The sequence below is a fragment of the Erpetoichthys calabaricus genome, chromosome 1, assembly GCF_900747795.2.
Source record: "Erpetoichthys calabaricus chromosome 1, fErpCal1.3, whole genome shotgun sequence".
NCBI classification, from domain to species: domain Eukaryota; kingdom Metazoa; phylum Chordata; class Cladistia; order Polypteriformes; family Polypteridae; genus Erpetoichthys; species Erpetoichthys calabaricus.
Window position 1 is genome coordinate 37,293,382 of NC_041394.2, and position 23,169 is coordinate 37,316,550.

At 40.1% G+C, this 23,169-nt stretch overlaps 1 protein-coding gene across 42 annotated transcripts in view; it reads left to right on the plus strand.

Moving 5' to 3' along the window:
* The window catches only part of LOC114648726 (calcium/calmodulin-dependent protein kinase type II subunit beta), a 412,239-nt gene that overhangs the window by 290,173 nt on the left and 98,897 nt on the right, over window positions 1-23,169 (plus strand). For all 42 annotated transcript variants that reach the window (XM_051936344.1, XM_051936324.1, XM_051936339.1 and 39 more), the window contains exons 7-12: window positions 794-896; window positions 7,551-7,634; window positions 11,425-11,519; window positions 21,238-21,360; window positions 21,476-21,559; window positions 22,425-22,467. In XM_051936344.1, the coding sequence (XP_051792304.1) occupies window positions 794-896; window positions 7,551-7,634; window positions 11,425-11,519; window positions 21,238-21,360; window positions 21,476-21,559; window positions 22,425-22,467 (532 nt within the window). The remainder of the gene's footprint in view (window positions 1-793; window positions 897-7,550; window positions 7,635-11,424; window positions 11,520-21,237; window positions 21,361-21,475; window positions 21,560-22,424; window positions 22,468-23,169) is intronic.

Sequence of the window (23,169 nt, forward strand, 5' to 3'; positions counted from 1 at the left end):
ATTTTCTCCCAGTCCAATGCTTTATTAGATCCTTTTTTGCAAATGTGCATACCGAATAAGGGAAGTCGCTGAAAAATACTCAGCACACTCTGCTTCATGCGAAAGAAGACATAATTAGGACTTCTCTTGACAATGATTAATGAGCTGCTTTTTCTGGGGCATTCTTAAGAAGAAGGAAATCTCAAATGATTTGAAAGCAAAATTATAATGGATTCCACTTTCCTGCCAAAGCCCTTAGTAACACAGCGTTTTGCTCGCTCCCTCTTGCCTGGTGACTTTGCCTGCAGTGATATTTTCACATGGCTCTGGGTACAGCGTTCTTCCCAGTTGCTGAGGTCAGCCTAATAGTTTTTTGGATGGTTTTCATTTCAACATCCCTGACTACCACGAGTCCACCATTTTTATTGTTCTTGGGCTGATTTTTGCCCCATGTTCAGTGTGCTACCCCTGCAACCTCACACTGGCCCCAGAATGCCATGTTGTGAGATGTGTGGCCGTTAATGAGGGAAACTCTTTTCCTGGAAAACTGTCCTGGCCTGCTTTCTCATATAGCCGAATACAAATAGGAAAGGCAAACCGATGCCCAAAGGTAAGGTCAACGAGTAAAGGTGAACTGATCTAATATTCTTTTAATTCAGTCTTGAGCTGCCTTTAGGTAAATAAAAGATCAATTTTAAATCAAGCTAAAATATAGCTGAATGCAACTCTGCATGTCTCCCTGAACACTGGCTCTGTAGAATTAACAATTTGTCTTTTCCCTTCCTGTTCTTTTTATTTTTTTTTTTAACTTTAGCCAGAGAACTTGCTTCTGGCAAGCAAGTGTAAAAATGCAGCGGTCAAGCTTGCTGATTTCGGGTTAGCCATTGAGGTCCAAGGAGACCAGCAGGCTTGGTTTGGTACGTACCCCCTCTATTTCCTCTTCCTAACACCCCGACTGTATTTTTTTAATGAAGATCTTCTGGTTTTTTTTGGATGACCTCCCAGCAGGTCATTCTGGTAATCTCTTCCTGACGCACCGTCTGATGATCGTCCGCTATCTGCCCAGAGTTTCTGGTCACCTGCCCTTTCTGCCAGAATTTGCCAAAACCTCTTGTGCTCCTTGTGATCTGCTCACTAGCTACTACATTTGCTTTTTAAAAAATCGTGAAAAGCCATCATTTACTTGAATTATCTGATGACAACATCAAAGCAGAGCAGATGGGAAGGATTTTTTTTTCTTTGCTCATCATTTGCACTTTCAGTCTTTCAGACAGGCGACAGAAGATATAAAACGTGGGCATGTGTCCTCTGATTTGTTTTTGTGAGCTAAGGAATTGTCAGCCTATCAGGATGCTGTGACAGTTGTGGACTTTACAACATACTTAAGTAAACTTTACACCGGAACCAAAACAACGACACCGCAGTTCAAAGTAAAAAAAGAAAATGAAGGTGCATTCAAAACAGTAATACTAATTACAGCAGGGAAGAGTGTGAAACACAGAAGGGTAAGCAACAAACCTCAGGGCCTACCTCATACAAAGACCCCCAGGAGGACTGGTGCACTACCCACTGTACATCACAATTCTCCATTCACCATTACTCTAACAAACTGCTCTCCAGCTCTAGCATTCTTTCCACCCAGAAGTTCAGCCATTGTTAACCATTGGCCTTTAAACTTGGACCCATAATTATTATGGGATGACCTGTACAATACAATTTATTTCTTGTATAGCACAAAGTCACGTAAGGAATGCCACAATGGGCTTTAACAGTCCCTGTCTTTTGTCAGCCCCCCCAAGCTTTAACTCTCTAAGAAGACAAGAATAAACTCCCCCAATAAAACCCTTGTAGGGAAACAGTGGAAGAAATCATGGGAAAGGCGATTCAGAGAGGGAGACCCCTTTCCAGGTAGGTTGGGAGTGCAATGGATATCAAAAATGGGGTAAATACAATACACAGAACAGAACACACGTAATCCTCTTCACAAATCTAGATGGCCAATCTAGCATTGCCACGTCAGGAATACAATACAATAGTACAATAGTAATTGTACAAGTACAGAGCAAAATGCAAGAGTAGATGATATCACATAAGAGGATTTATATTTGTTCAGAGTCCTGGAGACCTCAGCCATCAAGCTGCCTCCCCCCTGCTAGTCATTCCACAGCTGAGTCAGTGCTGGGCCAGCCAATCTGATGAAAGGACCCCTCTACCCAGTGACTCCAGTGCTCCCCTATGACCTGTGACAAGTATTTCCTTGTTCACTAGTAACCACCCAAGCCCTTATGTTGTACAGTGTGACTTTATCAGCATCAGGTGCTACTGTATGCTTCCCTCACCACAGAGTTGTACTTGGGAGGGCCAGATTATCCGTTTATGGCTAGAATACACTGCCTTCTAATGGTTTGTGGAACAGCAACAATATTAATGAACACATCTTAATTGGTTACAGCATTATGGATACTGCTTGTGCCCCCTACTGTTTATAAACAGTATCACTACCTCCAGGTCCTTCACGCAGTGTGAAATGAGTAATATTTGTCCTGAGACAGGTTTAGCAGTGCAAAATCACCTTGTTAGTCCAGTGATATCATAACCAGTGCTGGGCATTACTGAACAAAATGTGAATGTTGTGCCTGAGTTGAAAAAATGACCAGGAGATAAAGATGGTCTAAAACAATAAGGGACAAAAATAGGAATTACCAAACGAAGTCTAAAAAGTAAGAAAATGACATGATGTTCCTAAAGATATTTTAGGATTTAAAGCCCCCCTCCAAATTAAAACACCCCTAAATTCATTATATATTTACCCAGGACCATTTCTTTTGTGTTTTAGAAAGTAATCCACATAACAGCCCTGATAATCAGGTGATAGCAGTGGGACAGAGTAATGCTACGTTACATTTACCTCGGAAGTCAGAGGTCGGAACACAGCACACTTGAGTTGAGCGCATCCAGTAAAACTTTCGGAAAAGCAATACAGACGCCTTCAAGGAAACCTGCTGTGCTTGCGCTTTTGGAATGCAGACAACTACTGAACAAGTTGATAGCAATGTAGTACTCAGTATTTTACACATCCAAACACTGTAGCAACATGTCTATAGATAGCTGTCGGACAGTACTGTATGTGAGACAGAAGTGCTAAGGAACAGTATATAACACCACAGCTTTCACTTCCATTGATACCTGGCACAGCCATCATGGATTTTGAGGTCAGGTTTGGTGAGGCTCTTCCAACTTTCCGAGTAGGAAATCTAATTGGTGGGGACATTCCAATCGAAACCCCCTATTTGGAACTCGGAAATTCTAATTTCCCAGCTCACATGGAATGCAGCATTACCATCAACAACATGGCTGAAGCCCTGAAAAGAAACTACACAATGTCTGCACTTGTGGGAGGAAACAAAATGGTGATGCAATGACTTCACCGAAATACTTGTAAAAATCTAATCTATTGGAAAAAAGGCAAAAAAAAAAACAACTTGGGGAAATTAATTCTGAATAAAGTAACACCGAGATCTTAACAGTGGCCACCATAACCAAACAGCCCTAAAAACATTAAAATATATAACAGATCTGTAGTTTTTTTAGTCCTCTTGAAAGAGCAGAGTTCCACACTTTTACCAAGAGGAAAAGAAAGAAGTGAAGTACCACCCATCTGACTGATACAGAGCTTTCAGTTTGACAACTCTTATAGCAAGTAGTTTGTTTAACTTAAAATACATACTTAGAGATTTTACAGTCATTTTCTAAACCGCTTTGTCTTGAACTGAATTTGTAAATGTTATGTTGTAAACGTTTTTGCCAAACAGCTTAGTTATATTTAACTTTTCATGGTAAATATAAATACAGTGGAACCTCGTTTTGCGAGCATAATTCGTTCCGGAAACGTGCTCGTAGTCCAAAGCACTCGTATATCAAAGTGAATTTCCCCATAAGAAATAATGGAAACTCAGATGATTTGTTCCACAACCCAAAACTATTCATATAAAAATGATTAATACAAAATATAAAGTAAAAATACATAAAACAAATTAACCTGCACTTTACCTTTGAAAAGAATCACGGCTGGTGTGAGTGAGTTTCTAAACTCTTGTGGGATTCCACCCAACGGGACGACACGCGGAAGAGCGTCCCAAAGCAATCGTAGACTCCCAGTGCTGTAGCAGTTCGCCGTAAAAGCGAATCTGAAAAGATCGTGGACATGCTATAAGCGCCTGCCGTCGATGGGTGATACAAGGAACAAGGAACATTATAAATGTGCAGGGCCCTGCCTGACTGCTATGTCTTTGTATAGGAGAGCGCAGATCCCGCTACAATAAATAACCGCGCTGTTGCTGTTTCAAGCTGAATAAAGCTGGTGTTGCTAAAGTACTGAGACTCAGCTTTGTGTTGTAGGGTGCAAGACAGGGACTCGCACGTCACAGCACACACACGCACGAGCACATGCGCGTGCGCACACACACAGACACACACGCGAGCGAGCGAGCACACACACATATGCACACACGCACGCACACACAGTCACAATGCTAATGCTGTAGTAAACAGTATACACTCGTACGGATGTTGACTATATGAGTGAGGCACGCCGACTCAGACGGAGAATAGGAGACAATTGCCCACAATCCCGCAGAGAGAGAGAGAAGAACCATCAGCTCAGTTGTGATCAAATGACGCTCAGCAGACACAGCGTATACATACTACTCGTACTGCAAGACCTCACTCGTTTATCAAGTCAAAATTTATTAAAAATTTTTCCTCGTCTTGCAAAACACTCGTAAACCAAGTTACTCACAAACCAAGGTTCCACTGTAAATATAAAAGCAAAGCAAATATCAAACAACAATCAATGGTAGAGATAAAAATTATATGTTGTATCTTAGCTGTAGCCTAAGCAGCTAATACGAATAAACTGTCAGGCATCCCCTGGTCTTGTTTTTCACAGTTGACAAGTGGCTTAATAACTGCTATGGACTTGAAGGATGGACATTATAACGTATGTCTTATTCATATAATGGTTACAGCTTGGGTCCACCTGCCACGTCACACTAACTGGCATATTGCATGGATAGTGATTCACCCCAGCCTGGACTTGGCACAGCCTGCTTTTTGGTGGCGGTCCTATTCAAATCAACAAGGGACACTCATCATAAGGAATACAATACTAAATTTTGCCCAAATGTTTTTCTTCACTCAAAGAGCCTTGGACACATGGAATAAATTGCCAGGTAGTGTGGTAGAGAGCAGGACTTTAGAGACCTTCAAATCTCGACTTGATGTTATTTCGGAGAAATTAGGCGGATACGATTGGCAAGCCTTGTTGAGCTGAGTGGCCAGTTCTCGTCAGCTCTAGTGAAGTGTCACTTTTTGTGCAAGGTACGTTTTAATATGGTACAAACAGGACAGTTTAGTTACTGCTACAGAGGTGTTTTACCTGCATTGTTGAAACTTACAACATGGTTCTTGTTGTAATCAGGTTTTTTAACGTCTTTTTCTCAATTTTGGACTTTCTGTACATTTTTATATTGCGGATCAACTGCTTACACTATTTTATTTTTTTGTGAAGACACCATTTTGTCTTCTGTTTGTTGGATGGTTAACACCACTTTGCTGTATGACCGTGGTCATTTTGTTTAATAGCACTATGTCTATTGCCAGTCATGTGGCTACTTTTGTCATCATGTCCTACTTATAAAAGATGATGAGTGACATTTTCTGGTTGTTAAAAGGTAAATTCACTCCCAAGGGGTTCATTTTAGTAAGATGGATTAGAAAATAAAGGTACCAAAGTGTAAACAAATGTGGGCTGAGGCCTTTCATCAGAAGGCCTAAATCACCAATAGTCAAAGCTGAACACTCAAAAGGATTCAACGCCTTATATAGTGCTTTCCCAAAATAGCTAATTATTGAGCATGAAATGGTTTGCTTCTTAAATCCAAAAACACCAGCGACACCACAATACAATCTTAAATGGTGTTGACTATATACAGCACTGCCATGAGTCAGATGACTAGTAACGAGTGCCATTGCCAACAACAAAATAGGTGAAGCTACATGTCAGTTCAAAGTGCAGCCGTCATGAGGTCACCACACAAACAATTAAATGATTACAATGCTAAACAATAAGCAAAACATATGCCTAACTTTGAAAGGATAAGATTCACCACACAGGTATTCAGGTAGTGAATGTTTCTCAACTTAACAAAAAAAAACCCCAGAAAACTTTCAGCCTTCTTTTTTAGTGGAAACTGAAATATGAAGATTTTACCGTTACGACTTATTGTTCAGTCCTCTTAAGTATCATTCTGGTTTCGTCTCTGATTTTTTTTGACTCAAGCCATTTGCTTGGCCATGTTACTGCCAAACCCTTTACATGTCCATCTCCAGCTCACAAACTATCACTGACATTATTTTTGACCCCATCTGGATCATGGCACTTCTCACTGTACTACACCTCATTGTAGAACAAACGAGGATCAAGAAAGGGAGGTAAATATGGTAGGGGACTTGGTCATACGAGGGAAGACTGAGGACACATGTTCATGTTTTAATCACCTGTCAGCTATCTGAGAACAAATAAGTGCAACTGATGCAAAATCGATTCAAGATGGAACACACTTCTGTACAGGTGAGTAAAACTGCTTTTTTCACTCACATACTTTTCAGATCTTTCATTAAGTATGGTACAGGCTCATCTTATGCGAGTTACGTATTTTATTGTAATGGAAACCTGCACATAGTGCAATGTCCATAGACTGCTCGTTGTGCTGCCCATATATTATAGTGAACTAATACATACAGTATGTACACACATAAGCAGCTACAGATTTCAAAAAAATCATAGGATGCAGGCAGTAAGATGGGGTGACAGACAATGGGAGTGTGTGAGGCAAAGCCAGACCTTGGGTGTAGCACGTCTCCTCTGTGTAGAGCAGTGAGTATGACAGAGCAAGAGTATGGAGCTGGGCAGTCTTCCTTTCTTTCACTCCGTTGTATGGAAGGTAGACATTATGTTGTTACTTGCACTATCACATACAGTGATGAGTGTGAGAAAGGTTGAAAGAGCAGGAGTGTTTCACTCTTTCTCACATCATCTTAAGCCAGGGTGAATTACACAGAGCAGGATTATGGGGAAGAGCACACATTGCTGTGCTCCACATTCAGTGCGAGAGTGTAGGAGTAATGCGTGTCTCACAATTTTCACACCGTTTCATGCCAGGGTGAATGAGGCAGAGCCCCAGTGTGAACAAGTGTGCATCATTCTTTTTCTTGCACCACTATGAAAGAGAGACAGCATGGAAAGTGTACATCTTCCTCTGTGCCACTGTATACCACACTGAATGAGACAGATCAACAGTACAAAAGTCGCATATTACGTCATGAAAGAATGAAAGGTCTAACTGTCTTTGTAATGTAGAATTTGTCTCTGAGGTCACCTGAAAAGAAGTGGGGGACAAATGGTAACATTTATTATCACAATATCTTTAAAAGAAGGATTCTCTTGTAAATTAACATAGACGTTTTGGTGGTTCTGTATCTTGGTTTGAAGTAACTCGTACTTTCTTTAGGATTTGCTGGCACGCCAGGCTATCTGTCACCAGAGGTGCTGCGGAAGGAGGCCTATGGAAAACCTGTAGATATCTGGGCATGCGGTGAGTCTTTTACAGTTTTAATTCAGATCAGCACTTTCTGCATTTTTTTTCTCTTTTACATAAATTAACATTTACAGGTGTTCATTTGGCTGTTTTTCTTCATATGAAGTGCAGAGAGAGGCAGTGACTTGTGAGTCAATGATGAAGAATGAACTTTGAAATGTCCTTTTCCACTAAGCCACTCAGCCTTTAATCCCTACTCTTTTTAGTTTAACAGATTATTTTATTCATGACTATCAGCATATTCATCTCTTACCTCACCTAGGGCTACATTTATAATGCTTGCGTACACACAAATAGGGGCTCAAAATGTGCGTATGCAACTTTCCACACAGACATCAGGGTTTATATAAGAAAATTTCATTTGAAAGTTTTCGTATATTTACAGCAACTCTGACCCATGTGTATGCAATTTTTCAGAGAAAATGGACCCTTGATCAAGCAGGGAAATACAGCCAAATCAACTAACTACATGATGACTCACAAGTACAATAATTCATATCACTGAGACGTTATTATAATATATGTTGATATGACAAATGCATTAAACGTCAAAAGTGCTGAATATGATGTACAGACTCTATACTGTTCTCTACATTTATAATGTTCCTTGGATCACCCATCAATGACAGGTGCTTATGGCACAACCGTGGTCAGCTTGGATTTGTTTTTTGTGGAGAGCCGCTGTAGCGCTGAGAGCCTGCGATTGCCCAGGCAATAGAGAAGCTGTCTTCCACAGACGCAGCGATCACGCTTCTGGATGTTCTTCTGCATGTTGTCCCGTTATTTTAATTCCCTTTTAAAAGGGCCAATGCTGCGTATTTCCAATATCTTTATTTTTTGTCAGTTTGTATCGACTACCTGAAGTTGTCACTTCTCAGGGCACTGGGGGACGGCTCAGGAATATCTCAGCTAAGCTTCACTCCATCATGCCTGCTGTGCTCGAAGCCGTTTACCAACTGGCAAGGCACTATGTTGAGTCCTAGTTTTTGTATGGTTTTCCCAACATAAAAAGACAAATTTGCACCAGTTTCTGGTTCTAGTAACATAATCAGAACACTTTACATTACTTATATTCTAGTAAGGGCACCTGGCAAGAATGAAGCTGCTTTTGTTAACCGTAAATAGTTACATTCCATTAATGCACAAGTCATCCAAGATATGATTGGCAAACATTGTGTCTTGATGGCCTGGATCACCCTGTAATTCATTTAATTTGAAGCAAAGTAGCTTTGACAGACAGATGGCTAGCTTTTTATTAAGGTAACTGTCTGAACCCTCAGTGTTTCACGTGGCCTGTACTAATAATCGTAATAGGAATCACTTCATTATATGTGCCAGGTAATAGTCGCTACCCACTTAGACAATGGTGCCTTACACCTTTCCCAGACCCTTAGAACACAGAGGAGAGTTGCTATAATGCCGCGTATGATCATGCCTTCTCACACATACTCTTGAATGCAGATGGTGGGGTCTCGAAGCTTCAGGAGGGAGAGGCTGAAGTTCTGCAGCATTGAGATTGCATATGTATAAGTTTGATTAGCATGCTCCGTTATCAGGCTCATTCAGGCACATGGTTTTACAAGGTGATGGTGATTTATAAAAGATAAATTGCATAGAAATGTGTGTACACCATGTTTTATAAATCTGATTTTTTTGATGTGCAAATTTTCCTGTTTTTTTTTTTTTTGGTATGTGCATGTTTTCATGCTTGAGTCCACACAAAGTTTTATAAAAGAGGCTCCTTTTATCTATTTGGTTACTTCTATTGGTAGCTATTACACACCTTCTTAAATAAGATCAGAAAAATGGAAAAAGTCAAACTTTTTTTTTCATTCCCAAGAGATCAAAAAGAGAAAATACCCGTCCTTATATCCATGTTATAGAAAGACTTGCGGTTAATTTTCTCGTTTTAATCCTAGACACTATCAGGTCTGCTTATCTACCTATCCATTCAAGTATTCATTCATTACTACGTCTTCTAAGAATAATATATATGCCAGTGACCCCATAGCCTGGTAGTTCAGGCACTGACCTTCAAAACACAAGGTTGCCAGTTGAGGCCCAGTGTAATCTTCTGCATAGTGTAGTCACCCTGCCTATCTAACATTTCAAAAATGTGCAGGCCTCAAAAACAAAAGCCAGATCTATATATGGACTGCACCAAATTAGTGTAGGCCTCACCGGTCCCAGACTGCCTAGTCCTAAACAAAGATGGAACAAAGGCTAATAAAGTCACAAAATGAGAGAGGGAAAAACTTTAAAAAGCTCAAACCAAATTCATTCAAATTTAAATATCTTTAAATATGTATTAAGCAAGATTCAAAAAACATGACCAAAAATCAGACAAGAACAAAAATAGGTTTGCCTAAAAGTCAGACCTAAAAGGAAGCACAAAATCAGTAACAGTACCTGAAATGAGAGCAGTGGTCAAAGTCAGTAAATCTATTAAAGTAAGAAGTCAAAATCAGGAATCATACAAAGAAACCATGGCGTAGCTGCCATTTCATCTTCTGCTTCGTCTTAAAAACCAGCTGCAGCTTCAGGTGGCCCTGCATACATACGAAGTACAAGTAATATAACTTAAAGAGCTTGTCAACACAAAATCAACGTTAACTCATAAACACAAAATTATCAATAAACAAAATATGAATTATATCATGCAACAAAAGTCTTACTGACAGTGCACTTTTCTGAGGAATAAAAAGGTGCTCGGAGGCTCTTCCAGTATGGGGTCATTGGAATCAGTGGCGGCGCTGAGAATATCTTTTTGTAAAGATGAGAGGTCACAAGGACAGCTTTGAGACAGACATGCTGCCCATTACAACACCAGGCTTTTTAATTTTCTGATCTTTTGGTTGGTGGTTTTATGATATTTGACATGTTTACAAAGTTAAAGTTCAGTTTTTCACACCAAGATTGCATCTTCATCCAGCTGATCTGTTATCCCATTCAAGCTGGATTAATTGTCACTGTCAAGCAGGGGCACAACAAGTTGTTTTTTTTTTTGTCCTGTAGTGATGTACCTCAGTCAGCAGGGTACTTCTGCCCCCCCCCCCACTTTGATGAAGGAGTGGTATACTTTAATTCACAATGATTTGTGGGATTATCCCCCTTGAAAACAGAGCGCTGTACTTTATTATGTTGTGAATGGGGGACAGTGAAGCTATTTCTGGACCCCCTGCCTCACTGCACCCACTTCATCCCTCTAGTTGTGCCATCAAGGATGCCTTAAGCGATTCTCAGACAAGTTCCTGGAATTGAAACAAATTACGTTGCCGGTCTTGTTCTGGAGGTCAGCTTCTGGATTTCTGTGGTCTTGTTATATGGCCTTGCTTTTGAGTGTTTTTATTGCAACAAAAACTTTGAACACTGAACAGTAATTATCAATAAAATGTCTGCACAATTACTATCTCTAAAGATTCACAATCAGTTAAAACATTGACCATGCCATAAAAGCATGTTTCCTTCATAATAAATTGAAAGAGAAAAATGAAGAATGCTTCTACAGGTCACTATTCTAAATCTGCAGTTTGACATTCCCAGTGTATTCCTCCTAGAAAAGCAGAAGAGACAAGTTGTATTCTCTGCTTCAAAATCAACCAGACCCCCTCAGTTTAGAACAGTCTTACACTGGTGGTCTGTACATTTTACTCTCCTCAATTACACATGTTAACCTAATCTCCGTTTGCATGACCATTTTACACAGTCCATTCTTAATCTTTACTTTCTGAGCCATTCAAACGTACTTGGCACAAGTGAACGTGTTATGTTTCTCTTTTTCTGTTAGGTGTAATTCTCTATATCTTGTTGGTGGGCTACCCTCCTTTTTGGGATGAAGACCAACATAAGCTGTACCAGCAGATCAAAGCTGGAGCCTATGATGTGAGTAGCATAATGACACATTGGACAAAGGACTGAGGTGTACTAGACTGTGAGAGGAGCTCATTGTGAATTTGAGACCATACTTTTTCAAATTCAGAAGTAATAAAAACATATCAGATTAAATTTAAAGATTTACTAATTCACTGTGATACCACTGTTAATGAAAAGCTACAATATTTTAGGAATACTGAATAAATGTATGTATTGTGTGTTTGGTCATTGTGATCTAAAAACTACAGTGTTAGCTGAAGTAACAGGTAACTTTCTATGACGTTCATATCCAGTGGTCCAGATCTGAATCACTTTGTAGAGTTTGCTCATTCTGCCTGTGTCTGGGTGAATCCCCCCACATTCCAGAATCTTGGCTGATTGGTGACTTTAAATTGGGCTGGTGGTTGTGTGAATGTGAAGTAGACTGGCACTCCTTCCAGGGTTGTTTTTGACGTTTCTCCCAGTGTTACCAGGATTGGTTTCAACCCCAGCAACCTTAAATTGAACTAAGATGGTTTATGTGGATGTTAAGAAAACAAACTTTACTTGAAGCTAGTGTCATATATGCACCAAACATGTTATGCCTGCGCATACCATTTCGTAAACATTTTTTGCACCATAGTGGATGCCCTCTCTATCTCTTTCCTATGGAGTCTTGCCTTCTCTGTAGTTGAGCTCTTGACCATCTCCCTATTCTGAATTATACTATGATTCCCTGCCACAGTATGATAAAATGAGGGCTGGCCTCCCAAAATCAAGCTCCAGGATTTTAGAGGCCTAGCATCCAAAACTGGATTTTCTCCAAAATTTTAAGTAGACTGAAGAGCACACAGACACAGAAGTGGGTAAAGCCAGCAACAAAGCAATCCTTAAAATCTTCAGTATCATAAATGAACAAAGATAGCAAGAAAAGCCATGAAAACCCTTTTGATTCTTTAAAAATAAAATGATATATTATCAAAAAAGAAAGAAATCTTTAAAGAAGAGAAAAAGGTGAAGCACAGGGTTTACCTAAAAGGCAGTTCAAGTAACACAATACAGTCCACTATCCAAATTAAAAATAAAACACAAAATAAAGCAAAGAATTGAAAATCAGGAATCCACAAAAGTATGTACAATCAAATGCTGCCCAAGAACTAACAATGTGTGCCTGGAATAAACAGACAAAAGAATTATCATTTAGATGAAACAGCATGGTTGTCCCGGACCCGGATATTCTATATTAAGGGCACATAAATAAATAAATTTACATAAAAATGAAAGTACATACATTTGTTGTTTGTTTATTATAATAACGTTTGATAAAACTTTAGTTGAAGTACTGCAACAATGAATCCATTACTCATTTATTCTTTTGTGACAGGACATTAACAAAGAATTATTTTTTATTAATTACACTTCTAAACCATCAGTAAACAGGTAATTCATCTCAATAGTGATCTATCTATCTATCTCTATCTCTATCTATCTATCTATCTATCTATCTATCTATCTATCTATCTATCTATCTATCTATTATATAGTGCCTTTCCTATTTATCTATCTTCCTTGGCAAGGATCATACATCTGACATACCTTCTGGGAGTGGGCCAGATTTAAAGGGCTGGGACAAAAAGGGGTGGAGCCAACTCTGTGGAGGATGAAGGAGAAGACAATGTTAATGTCACTGCCCAAGCTTGTCCCGGCATAAAAGTGCTTACCTCACTAGAACATATCTATCTATCTATCTATCTATCTATCTATCTATCTATCTATCTATCTATCTATCTATCTATCTATCTATCTATCTATCTATCTATCTATCTATCTATCTATTATATAGTGCTTTTCATATCTATGTATCTATCTATTATATAGTGCCTTTCATATCTATCTATCTTAATCTATTATATAGTGCCTTTCATATCTATCTATCTATCTATCTATCTATCTATCTATCTATCTATCTATCTATCTATCTATCTATCTGTCTATCTGTCTATCTATCTATTATATAGTGCTTTTCATATCTATGTATCTATCTATTATATAGTGCCTTTCATATCTATCTATCTTAATCTATTATATAGTGCCTTTCATATCTATCTATCTATCTATCTATCTATCTATCTATCTATCTATCTATCTATCTATCTATCTATCTATCTATCTAATTAATCAACATACTTTAAAAGAAAAAACAGCACAATAACATACAATAAAGACATTTAAATAACAAGTTTTTAAGTCTACCCCAAGGGGTCAAAAATGCCATGTTATTGCAAATACCAAAAGAAAAATGACCCTCATGCATGCATTAATAATGCTTTTTTAGATTTTCTGATTTCTGACTTTTGCTTTCTATGTTTTTTCCTTTGATTCATTGATTCACACTGTAGCTTGATGTAGCACAGGGTTGATAATATTCTCTGTTGCTTTAAGCTTCATCTTCTGGTCGTCCCTTTAAATGTGGTAGGCTTTTCTGTGCGAGGGTGACAGTTCGACACTCATAAAGCGATTGTATCGTATCTGTGTCCTGCGCCTGCCCCTCTGCTCTGTACTTGTGCACCCCTTCACCCCTTTGCGTAATAAACAACATTTGCAGCTGCAGTAGTGCACTGGTGTGTGGAGGCTACACAAGCAATCAGTGCGTACTGATCTAAGTAACTTGGGTAAGTGTTCATAAAATCTTAATGTACAAAAAGCAGTTCCAGAAATAGCCTTTTTGAGTTTCTGTTGGATTGTAAAAATATTTCAGATATTCCAGTTCAACATTTCTAGCTGCCCTGAACAAATCTTGGTTTAACTTGTACATTTACAAATACGCCACTTTTAATAGTATTTTAAGTTTTACAACAACTTGTTAAGTGTGTGTTTGGCACAACTCCCTGTCAACATTAATTATCTTTTTTCGAAACAGGGAAATAAATGACAAAACATTACATGCAAAAGAGAAGCAGACAAGAAGATGCCTCTCGTTGGGTGACGTTACAGTTTTGTTCCGCACCCTTTTAGGAATGGCGTTGGATTAGCTCATAAATTCATCCATGGATGTCCTTTGTCTACACACTGTAAAAATGCATATGCAAAAACTAGACAAAAAAATTAAATGGGAGATGTTTTGCTTGTATCTAGCATAAAAAAAAATCTGCCAAGTGGGTAAGCAAAATTTGCTTGACAAGATTTCTTAAAGTAAGCTAAATAATCATAAGTACAAATTTTTAGATAATTCAATAATTCTTACAATTGGGAAAACTAGATTTAATATCATGACTTAAATACTTTTCACTTTTTGCAGTGCAGGCCATCATCATGGCTGCCAGGCTTGTAGTTTGTAGATTGTATTCAACTTATCAATAAGGAGACGTTAAAAAAGGTTTACGCTCGGACAGTAATTGTAATTTTTATAATAAAGTTGCCATGCTGGCTATGACATTTTGTTTCAATGGCAGTCTTGTCAGCCTCCAGATTTTCTAATCAGATAAAATGAAGGACATGTTGTGAGACCGAGTTATTAACAGAAACACCAGTAAAACCAAACAAGTTTTACTTGACATGAAATCACAAAGCTTTTCTAAGCCACTCACAATAAACATTTTGTCTTGCTTGAGCAACGACTCCTCTGTTGCTGAGTTGGCATATGAATTATTCATCCAGTGTGTCACATAGAGGTGGTCCAGCAGATGAGAGGCTGGTGGTAATCATATGGGGCCACGTCCGGAAAATGGAGTGGGGGCCGCATCTCCTCAAAGGACAATTTCCCAATGCAGCTTCCACAACTCATGCAGTGTGAGTGGGGCATTGACATTTGTGACGATGCGGGTTCTGCTCCATGCTCCCATCTAGACTTCTGGGGAGCTCTCGAACCTGACACCGTTGGTAATGTCACCGATTAGCTAGACAGTGAAGACATCAACAACAAAGCAAGGGGATGGTTCAAAAAGTGCAGAGTGCTTTTATTTAATAACAAAACCAAAAACAATGTCCAAATAAATAAGTGCAGTGCATCACAAATCTTTAAATAAATAATCCATTCAAACAGAGGTGAGTCCGTGGAGGATAAAATTCAATAAATACATCCTTTTAAAACGAGGTTAAAATGATAATGGCTGGAAGCAGTCTTGTCTTAAAACTCCGGTGCTTTCTTCTTTCTATTGGTGGCTCCCCTGCTTCTCCCATACGGGCCCCACAACAGAGGAGTCTCCCTACCAGCAAATACAGATCCCTCCTGTTCTGGTCTGGTAGCCTTCTGATCCCCGGCTACGTAAGGCTCCAGCCGGACTGAGATTTGGGTTCGCTCCCCAGTGGCCAGGGTGCTCACGCTGGATATCAACACGCCCAAAGCCTCCTCGACTGCCGCTCCCTTCAACGGCAAGTCATCTCCTCTGCCGGTCAGTCCAGCTCCTCAAAATTGCTCAGCTGGAGTGACCTCTTCAATTTGCCCACCCGAGAGTTGGCCAAACACTCCTCTGGGGCTCTCCTACCCACTGCATTCAGCCTTCAACGAGCCCGCTCTCGCTCTCACTCGCTCACGCACTGGCTTTCTCCTGCTGCCTTCTTCACCCTTAACCTCCGTTCCCGTTCTTTCCTTTTTTCCCCGACTCCTCTATCTATTAGGAGGACGTGGATCAGGTGTGGCGATTAGCAGCTCCCGGCATCAATTACGTATGTGGATGACTCCTCACATGTGCACTTAAGCGAGGAACGCCCGCATCACGAAACACCCGGGAACTGCTCCTTCACACTACCACTCCCCCTCTTTAAGCCAAAAGTGCGGCAATTATCTATTAGAAAACTGGCCTGTTTAAATCTGAACTGTGGACCCGCTACACCACAACATTACGCAGGACAGGAAGGGTCAACATGTTTCCTCAGCAGGTCTCCCTCACTGACTGCCACAAACACCTGAGCTGATCAACTTAACTTTGGCCTTAATATTTGTGGGCATTTTGAGGCCTGTATTCAATATGAACTACGTGTTCAACATCATAACAATCTGTGCACGTAATCTAGCCGGCACGGACTTGGACCTTGAATTTCTTTTGGGGGTTGGATAGACACAATGCTTCCATTGTGTTGATTGTTGATTGGACTTTCGGTCATAGTGATGTAACTTAAGCTTCATCCACAATTATGGAGCACTCTTTAAATGTATCCCAGTCTAGATTGATTAAAGTGAGATATCCTAATGAACACTCAATGTTGTGATGCTTCATTTCAGGAACCAATAATCCGGGACCCCATTGTGTCAGACCTTGCTCCTGTTTAATTGTTCTTAGATAGTGAATTCAACTGATACCTAAATAGTCGCTCTTTCACTCATAACGTCACTTTTTGATTCTCAGCTTTGAGACTTATCCTGCCATGACCAAACTCTTGTGACATACAGTGGGGGGACTGATCATCGTACATTTTGACTAGGCAAGAATGAACTTCTGAAGATATTATACATTCAATGCTAGTTCGGTGCTTGATTTTGTGGTTTTGGCATCAAAGCACACACTGTAAGACACAAATGGCAGAAACTTGTAACTCACATGTTGTAGCTCACTGGAGCTAATCTTTGGCCACATGTACTGTATAATCAGCACGGTACACAACACTCCCCTCAGGTTCATGTTTAATTCTTTCCATCCCCTCTTATAAACTGGATATGTCCTACTAGAATGAAGGCCCGTTTTTTAACAATAACAAGATAATGACGGCAGTACCCGCTAATAGTACCTGCTGGCACAAAGAAAGCCCAGCCATTAAGCATTTTAAGTTGAACAGAAATACTGTGAAGTTAATAACAGCAAATACTCTAAAACATTAACAGATATGAGTTAAAGTTGAAATGGCACAATTCTTATAATCCTGAACTAGCATCACAATTATGTTTTGTGGGTGTTGCATCAGGCCAGCTCTCAGAAATATGAAGTTGCTCCAAGCTACATCACCACGGTGACAACCACTCATTCATTGCTCGGTAGTCTCTGACAAATGCAATAAATGAAAATATGAAGACCTGCTGGAGAATATTTAGCAGGTGGTTGCTAAGTACAGTAGTACATCGCCTCACATCTCTCATAAAGCTCTAGTTAATTATGCCAACTGAGCCAGGTCTCCACAAGGACAGGCTGTGGCTTTCTAATTGTGAGCAGGTCATAGCACTCAGTCCAGCGCCAAACTAATCAGATTGTCTCACTTCGGTATATTTATTAAGCTTAACAAATCCACTGGAATCCTACATTATTAAAAAGATTTCACCTGGATAAATTGGTTTCAAAGATTTTTAAATAGGTTTAATCACAGTGTTTTTTTGCACAATGAATATTGCCATTTTAACACGGATGTGATTTCAGCCAAAGATCTTGTGACAGTGTAATGACTGATGGGGCCATGCCCTATTTTTCTTTATAATCTGTTAGGTAGTGTGCACGCTGGCATACATCATAGGTAGGTGTGCGCTGAGATGGTACAGTGGTGGCACTGCTGCTTAGCAGCAAGGAGGCCAGGGTTAGCGTTCCAGGTCCTTTGTGCATGGAGCTTGTGTGTTAATCCCTGTGTGTGTAAGGGTATCCTCAGGAGGCTCCTCTGTCTTCCTCCCACAATTCAAAGACATGGATTGGTAATGTTAAACTAGCCCTTCTCTCTGTGTGTGTGTCTGTGTGTTCACTCAGTCGTGAACTGGTACCCTTCCCAGGGATTGCTCCTTTTTTGCATTCTGAGCTTCCCCATGACCCTGCTCAGAATAATAAGTTTAGGAAATTGATAGATGGATAGGTTGTAACCATTCAAAGGTGGTGTCAACTTCTTTTACGGATAGAGAGAACCATGCAACTAGTCCACCATGTTCAGCTTTTGCCACCCAACTCTATGCTAGAATGATCAGTTTATATTAAAAATGTCATTTTTGAGAAGCACAGTGGTTTACCATTTCTCCAGTTCCTGCACCTCAGGTCATCTTCTGTATGGAGTTACCCCAAAGGCACTCCAGTTTTCCTCTCATTATGAAGACATGGGCTCTAAATTAGCCCACTATGAGAAATGTGACCAGTGATCCAAGTCTCATTTCCAACTTGCTCCCAGGAATGCTTTGGTTTGGATGGTATAAGGATTGAAATCATTTATGAAGAAACTCTACCCCAGTTTTCCACACACACACAAAAGATGTGTTTGTTAAGTGGATAGCATGCACAGTGTGTGTCAGAGTGTCGTGCAATGGGTTGACATCCTGCCTGGTTACTTCCCTGTGCCCATACAACTAAATTGGCATTGACAGTCCACAACCCTAAACTTCAAAAGTGATTTAGAAAATGAATGAGATTGTTGTATTATATTTTGCATATTCATCATACTGTCTTACTGAACACTCTAAACATGTGCCATAACATTCTTGAAACCTGTTCAATCAAATTCAGGACAGGGTGCCAGTCCATCACAGGGCCCACTCACAGTTACAAGGGGCCTGCTTAGAATCACCAGTTAACCTAACCTGCCCATCTGTAGTGATCTGGGAGGGAAAAGCCATGCGGACATGGGCCGAATGTGCAGACTCCACATAGACAAAAGCTTGCACAGTATATGGATCTAGGATGCAAGATCTTTGCAGCAGCAGCAGAGTGAAGCATTTTGTCACATCAGTTGTAAATCCTAAACATTTGAATTGCTACTAGTGTAAATTATAACATACTAGTTGATTACCCAGTGGCTTCGCTCACTGAGTGCAAGGGAAAAAATAAAATGTAGTCTATAAGTTATTAAACAGTAAAACATTAACATTTAAGAAGTAAAGATACATTGAGCACAACTGGAGTGGTTTCGGGTAAACTACATTTTAAAGGCGCTATAACACAACAGGTAAGTAGTAGATCCCTTGTGAAAGATGCTACATGACCGCTGTGGTATAGAAATTACATTTTCTATGTTATCGTCCAAATTTTTGCCTGACAACCTTGCACTACATGCCTGTGATTTACTTGTTAAAATAATTAATCACAAAAGCAAATTTGAATGTTGTGGGGTTTTAGTGACCTGAACTTACCTTAAGGGACAGTAAGTAGTTGTGCAGGGCAATTTACAAACAGTCCTGCTTCGATGGCGCCGATTACACTCATTCGCAAAGATTTCCACTCTCCCAGGAGCTGACGGGGGACTTGAAGTGTCACAAACAATGTGAGAAGAGAGGACGCTGCCCGAAACTGCGAAGCTCTCGACTCGGCGGAGCAGCCTGACATTCCTCGCCCCCCAGCGTCCACTTTGTTCTCACGACCCCTCGCAGCTGAAGGTGGTCTCGTCTTCACATTGTTTACAGCTCGGCACAGTTAAAAAGTAGAAAGACGCAAAGTTGTTTTCCTCATCTCTTCTACTATCAAGTACTGCGAACTAAAAAAAAGTTACAATGTGGCAGTTTCAGCGACAGTCATGTGGACGAATAAATAAAACTTCTCTGTCAGAACGCACCTGGCAGCGGACGACTCAGTGCTGTAGTCCAGACAGGAGGGGTGGGAAAGGGCGACGTGGGGTGCACACAAATAATAACAATTCGTAAAGACGATATAAAAATGGTGTCCACAAACAAAGTGATTAGTTCCTGTATTATAATATGTTTTGTGGTCATAGGTAATTTCCGTATCATGTGGTCATACGTAATTTCCATATCACGTGGTCATACGTAATTTCCGTTTCAAACGCAAAAAGAAATTTATATATATATAGATTTTAATAATGAAATGTGAACTTATCTATTCTTACTATACAGTGACATAATGTCAACTTTCTGTCACCTCCACTCCCACGCTGTGTACACTTGCTCAGTCTGATAGATGCAGTCATGTTAATGAACTTTAGCACAATAAAGATGCAGGAGCCACTAATCACTCAGAACCTCCACTGCTTTTAGAGTTTTTAGTCCATCCACGGTAGCCTTGGGAGTGGCACATAATCAGTTGGCTTCATTACTATGGCCGCCGATGTGTTCTCAGGAGAAGAACAGCCATACTCATGGACAGTGCTGCTATTCACAAAGTCACAGACCCTTAAATATTGGATATCCTTCCAGTGTTTATCCACAGAATGGCCATCTTTTAGCATGTCACTTGTTTATGTTAAGCTGAGAACTCATAATTAACTGTTGACCTATAGCTATATAACATTTGTATCATGTTGCTGGCGTGGTATAGCGGTGCAATGGTAAGTGCTGCTCAGTCATGGCTCTAACGTCCTGAGTTTGAATCCTGGCATAGTTCTTAAGTGTGTGGCGTTTGCATATTTTCCATGTATTCCCGTTTTCCTGCAGCATTTCAGGGATGTGCATGTGAGGTCAACTGAGGGTTCCAATTGATGGTTTCAGGTGGGTGTGTACACCACTGGGCCGTTTAACGATGGAGTGGTGCTGCATCCAGAGTTGGGCCAATGCGGCCAGGATATGCGGCACCCCTACCACCCAGAATTGGATTAAATAGGTTTGAGATTGTAATGTTATTATGTGGCAGGCTAGTTGTTGCTGGTTTGTTTCTTTCTATTTTATTAATTAAAAAATATTAGGGCATACCCACTGTGAAAATAAATTCAGGGTATGGACGCTTTCGTGGTCTTTTACTGTTAATGTTTTTCATTTTTGTCTTTTTACAGCACACACTCTATGCACTTTTTATGTTTTTTTTCTCAGTATTTATCCTTTGTGTTGCACATTGACCTGTGATTTCTTGTTTGGTCATGTTGTCCCTTATACTCCCTGTACTCAACTGCCTACCCCCGCCCTCAGTTTCCTTCTCCAGAGTGGGACACGGTGACCCCAGAGGCGAAGAATCTTATTAATCAGATGTTGACTATAAATCCAGCCAAGAGAATCACTGCACAGGAGGCACTGAAACACCCATGGGTCTGCGTAAGTAGACCATGAACACCATTTTTTAAATGAGACCATCTAATTGTGATACGGAACAGCCCTCAATTTGCTGCCAGAGGCTCCGTTTGCTGAACCGTCTTCTCTATTTCTTTAGCAACGATCTACCGTGGCGTCTATGATGCACAGACAAGAGACCGTGGAGTGCTTGAAGAAGTTCAATGCCAGGAGGAAACTCAAGGTGATTATGACTGTCTTTTTTTGCATGCTATACACATCACACTGAAGCTGGGCAGGGTGCGGATTTAAAAAAATTAATAAATACAAGAAACTGTGACGCGACACCCTGGGTAAACTTGGCCACCTAATTAAAGTGGTCACTGTAAATTTACAGGGTCACATTTCAAGGTAAAAGTAGGAGTAGGATGAGAGAATGTCTTCTTGAGTGCTGTTGGTACTGTGGTCCAGCGATCCATGCTTGAAACTATGTTTATTTATTGTTAGCTTGTGATAGATTCATTCATTAGAATAGCAGGCAAAATTTGCAGGGGAATACGACATTAGATTTTTCATTATATTTTGCATGTGATGGGAGGTCTGTCTGTTCTTCCAGACGTCTTAACCTAAAAACCTCAAAAAAGTTACAGAACCTCCTTCTAAGTTAAGACTTACAAGTTTTGCTGGGCTGAGTGGCCTGTTCTTGTCAAAAGAGTTCTAATGCTCTGGGCGCCTATCATTGCACAACTCACATGTGCAGTTAGCTGTTTTAACCTCACTGGCACACAATCCATCTACAAATTGTGCAGAAGATATTATGTGGGTAGAGGTTGCCCAATTTCACCAGGCCATAGTGTGCCCAGGAAACACATCTGTCTATGTTCCTCTGCCCAGGGAGCAAATGTAAGAGCTTCCGCCCCAACACCCATAAACCCCAGAAGCTGCACAGCTCTTTGCATCTGTCTTCGGAGACTTTGTTTGCTATTTGATGCTACTGGATGGCCTAGCCATTTTTTAACCATAAATGCATAAATAATAGTGCATGGAAACATTTTATACACTTCCATTATCTAAAGTAAGCTAAGCTCTTCCTTTTAATTTTTCAACAGGGTGCCATTCTCACTACCATGTTGGCGACAAGGAATTTCTCTGGTAGGTGTAAAATATTTCAGCTTATGAATGAAAGAGAAGAACAGATTTCTTGTGGAAAAAAGTGAGACAAGCCATTATTTTCCCCAAGCTGATAAATTTTCTCTAGCCACTGACGGCTATTGTGATGTGTTTGTCTCGTGAAGAATGTCAATTTTTCTGAGTGTGTCTAATCCCCCCTTACAGATTGAAAGACACAGAAGTAACTCCTAAGTCTTCCGTATTTTTTTGTCTCTCCCTTGTCCACATCTGAGCAATGCCGTGACAGTGTCTGTCTGTCTGTCAGTCTAAGGTACTAATGAACTGGGAGGAAAACAGAATCATGCAGTGCTTAATATAAAATAGCACGGCTCAAGGTGAAAATGGTTTTGGAATGCCATAAAGAAGCAGTATATAATTTGGAAAAAAAAAGGAGGGGAAAATAACTAATGGCAGAAGAAATTCCAAGCACGGTGTTGTATTTTAAACTGGTGATTCTGATAAGCATTGCTCATGGTACAAATTTTTAGCAGAATGCAAATTGAGAATAAGATTTACGGTTAAATGACTTTACTATAATTTTATAGAAGGCCCCACGCAGAAAGACTGATACGACTGCAAGAGCCTTAAAAAAGAGACACAGAACATTCTAGGCTGTATTTTGTTTTTTCAGCAAATGAGAGAGAGAGAGAGACAGAGAGAGAGAGTCACAGGTGATAGGCTTCA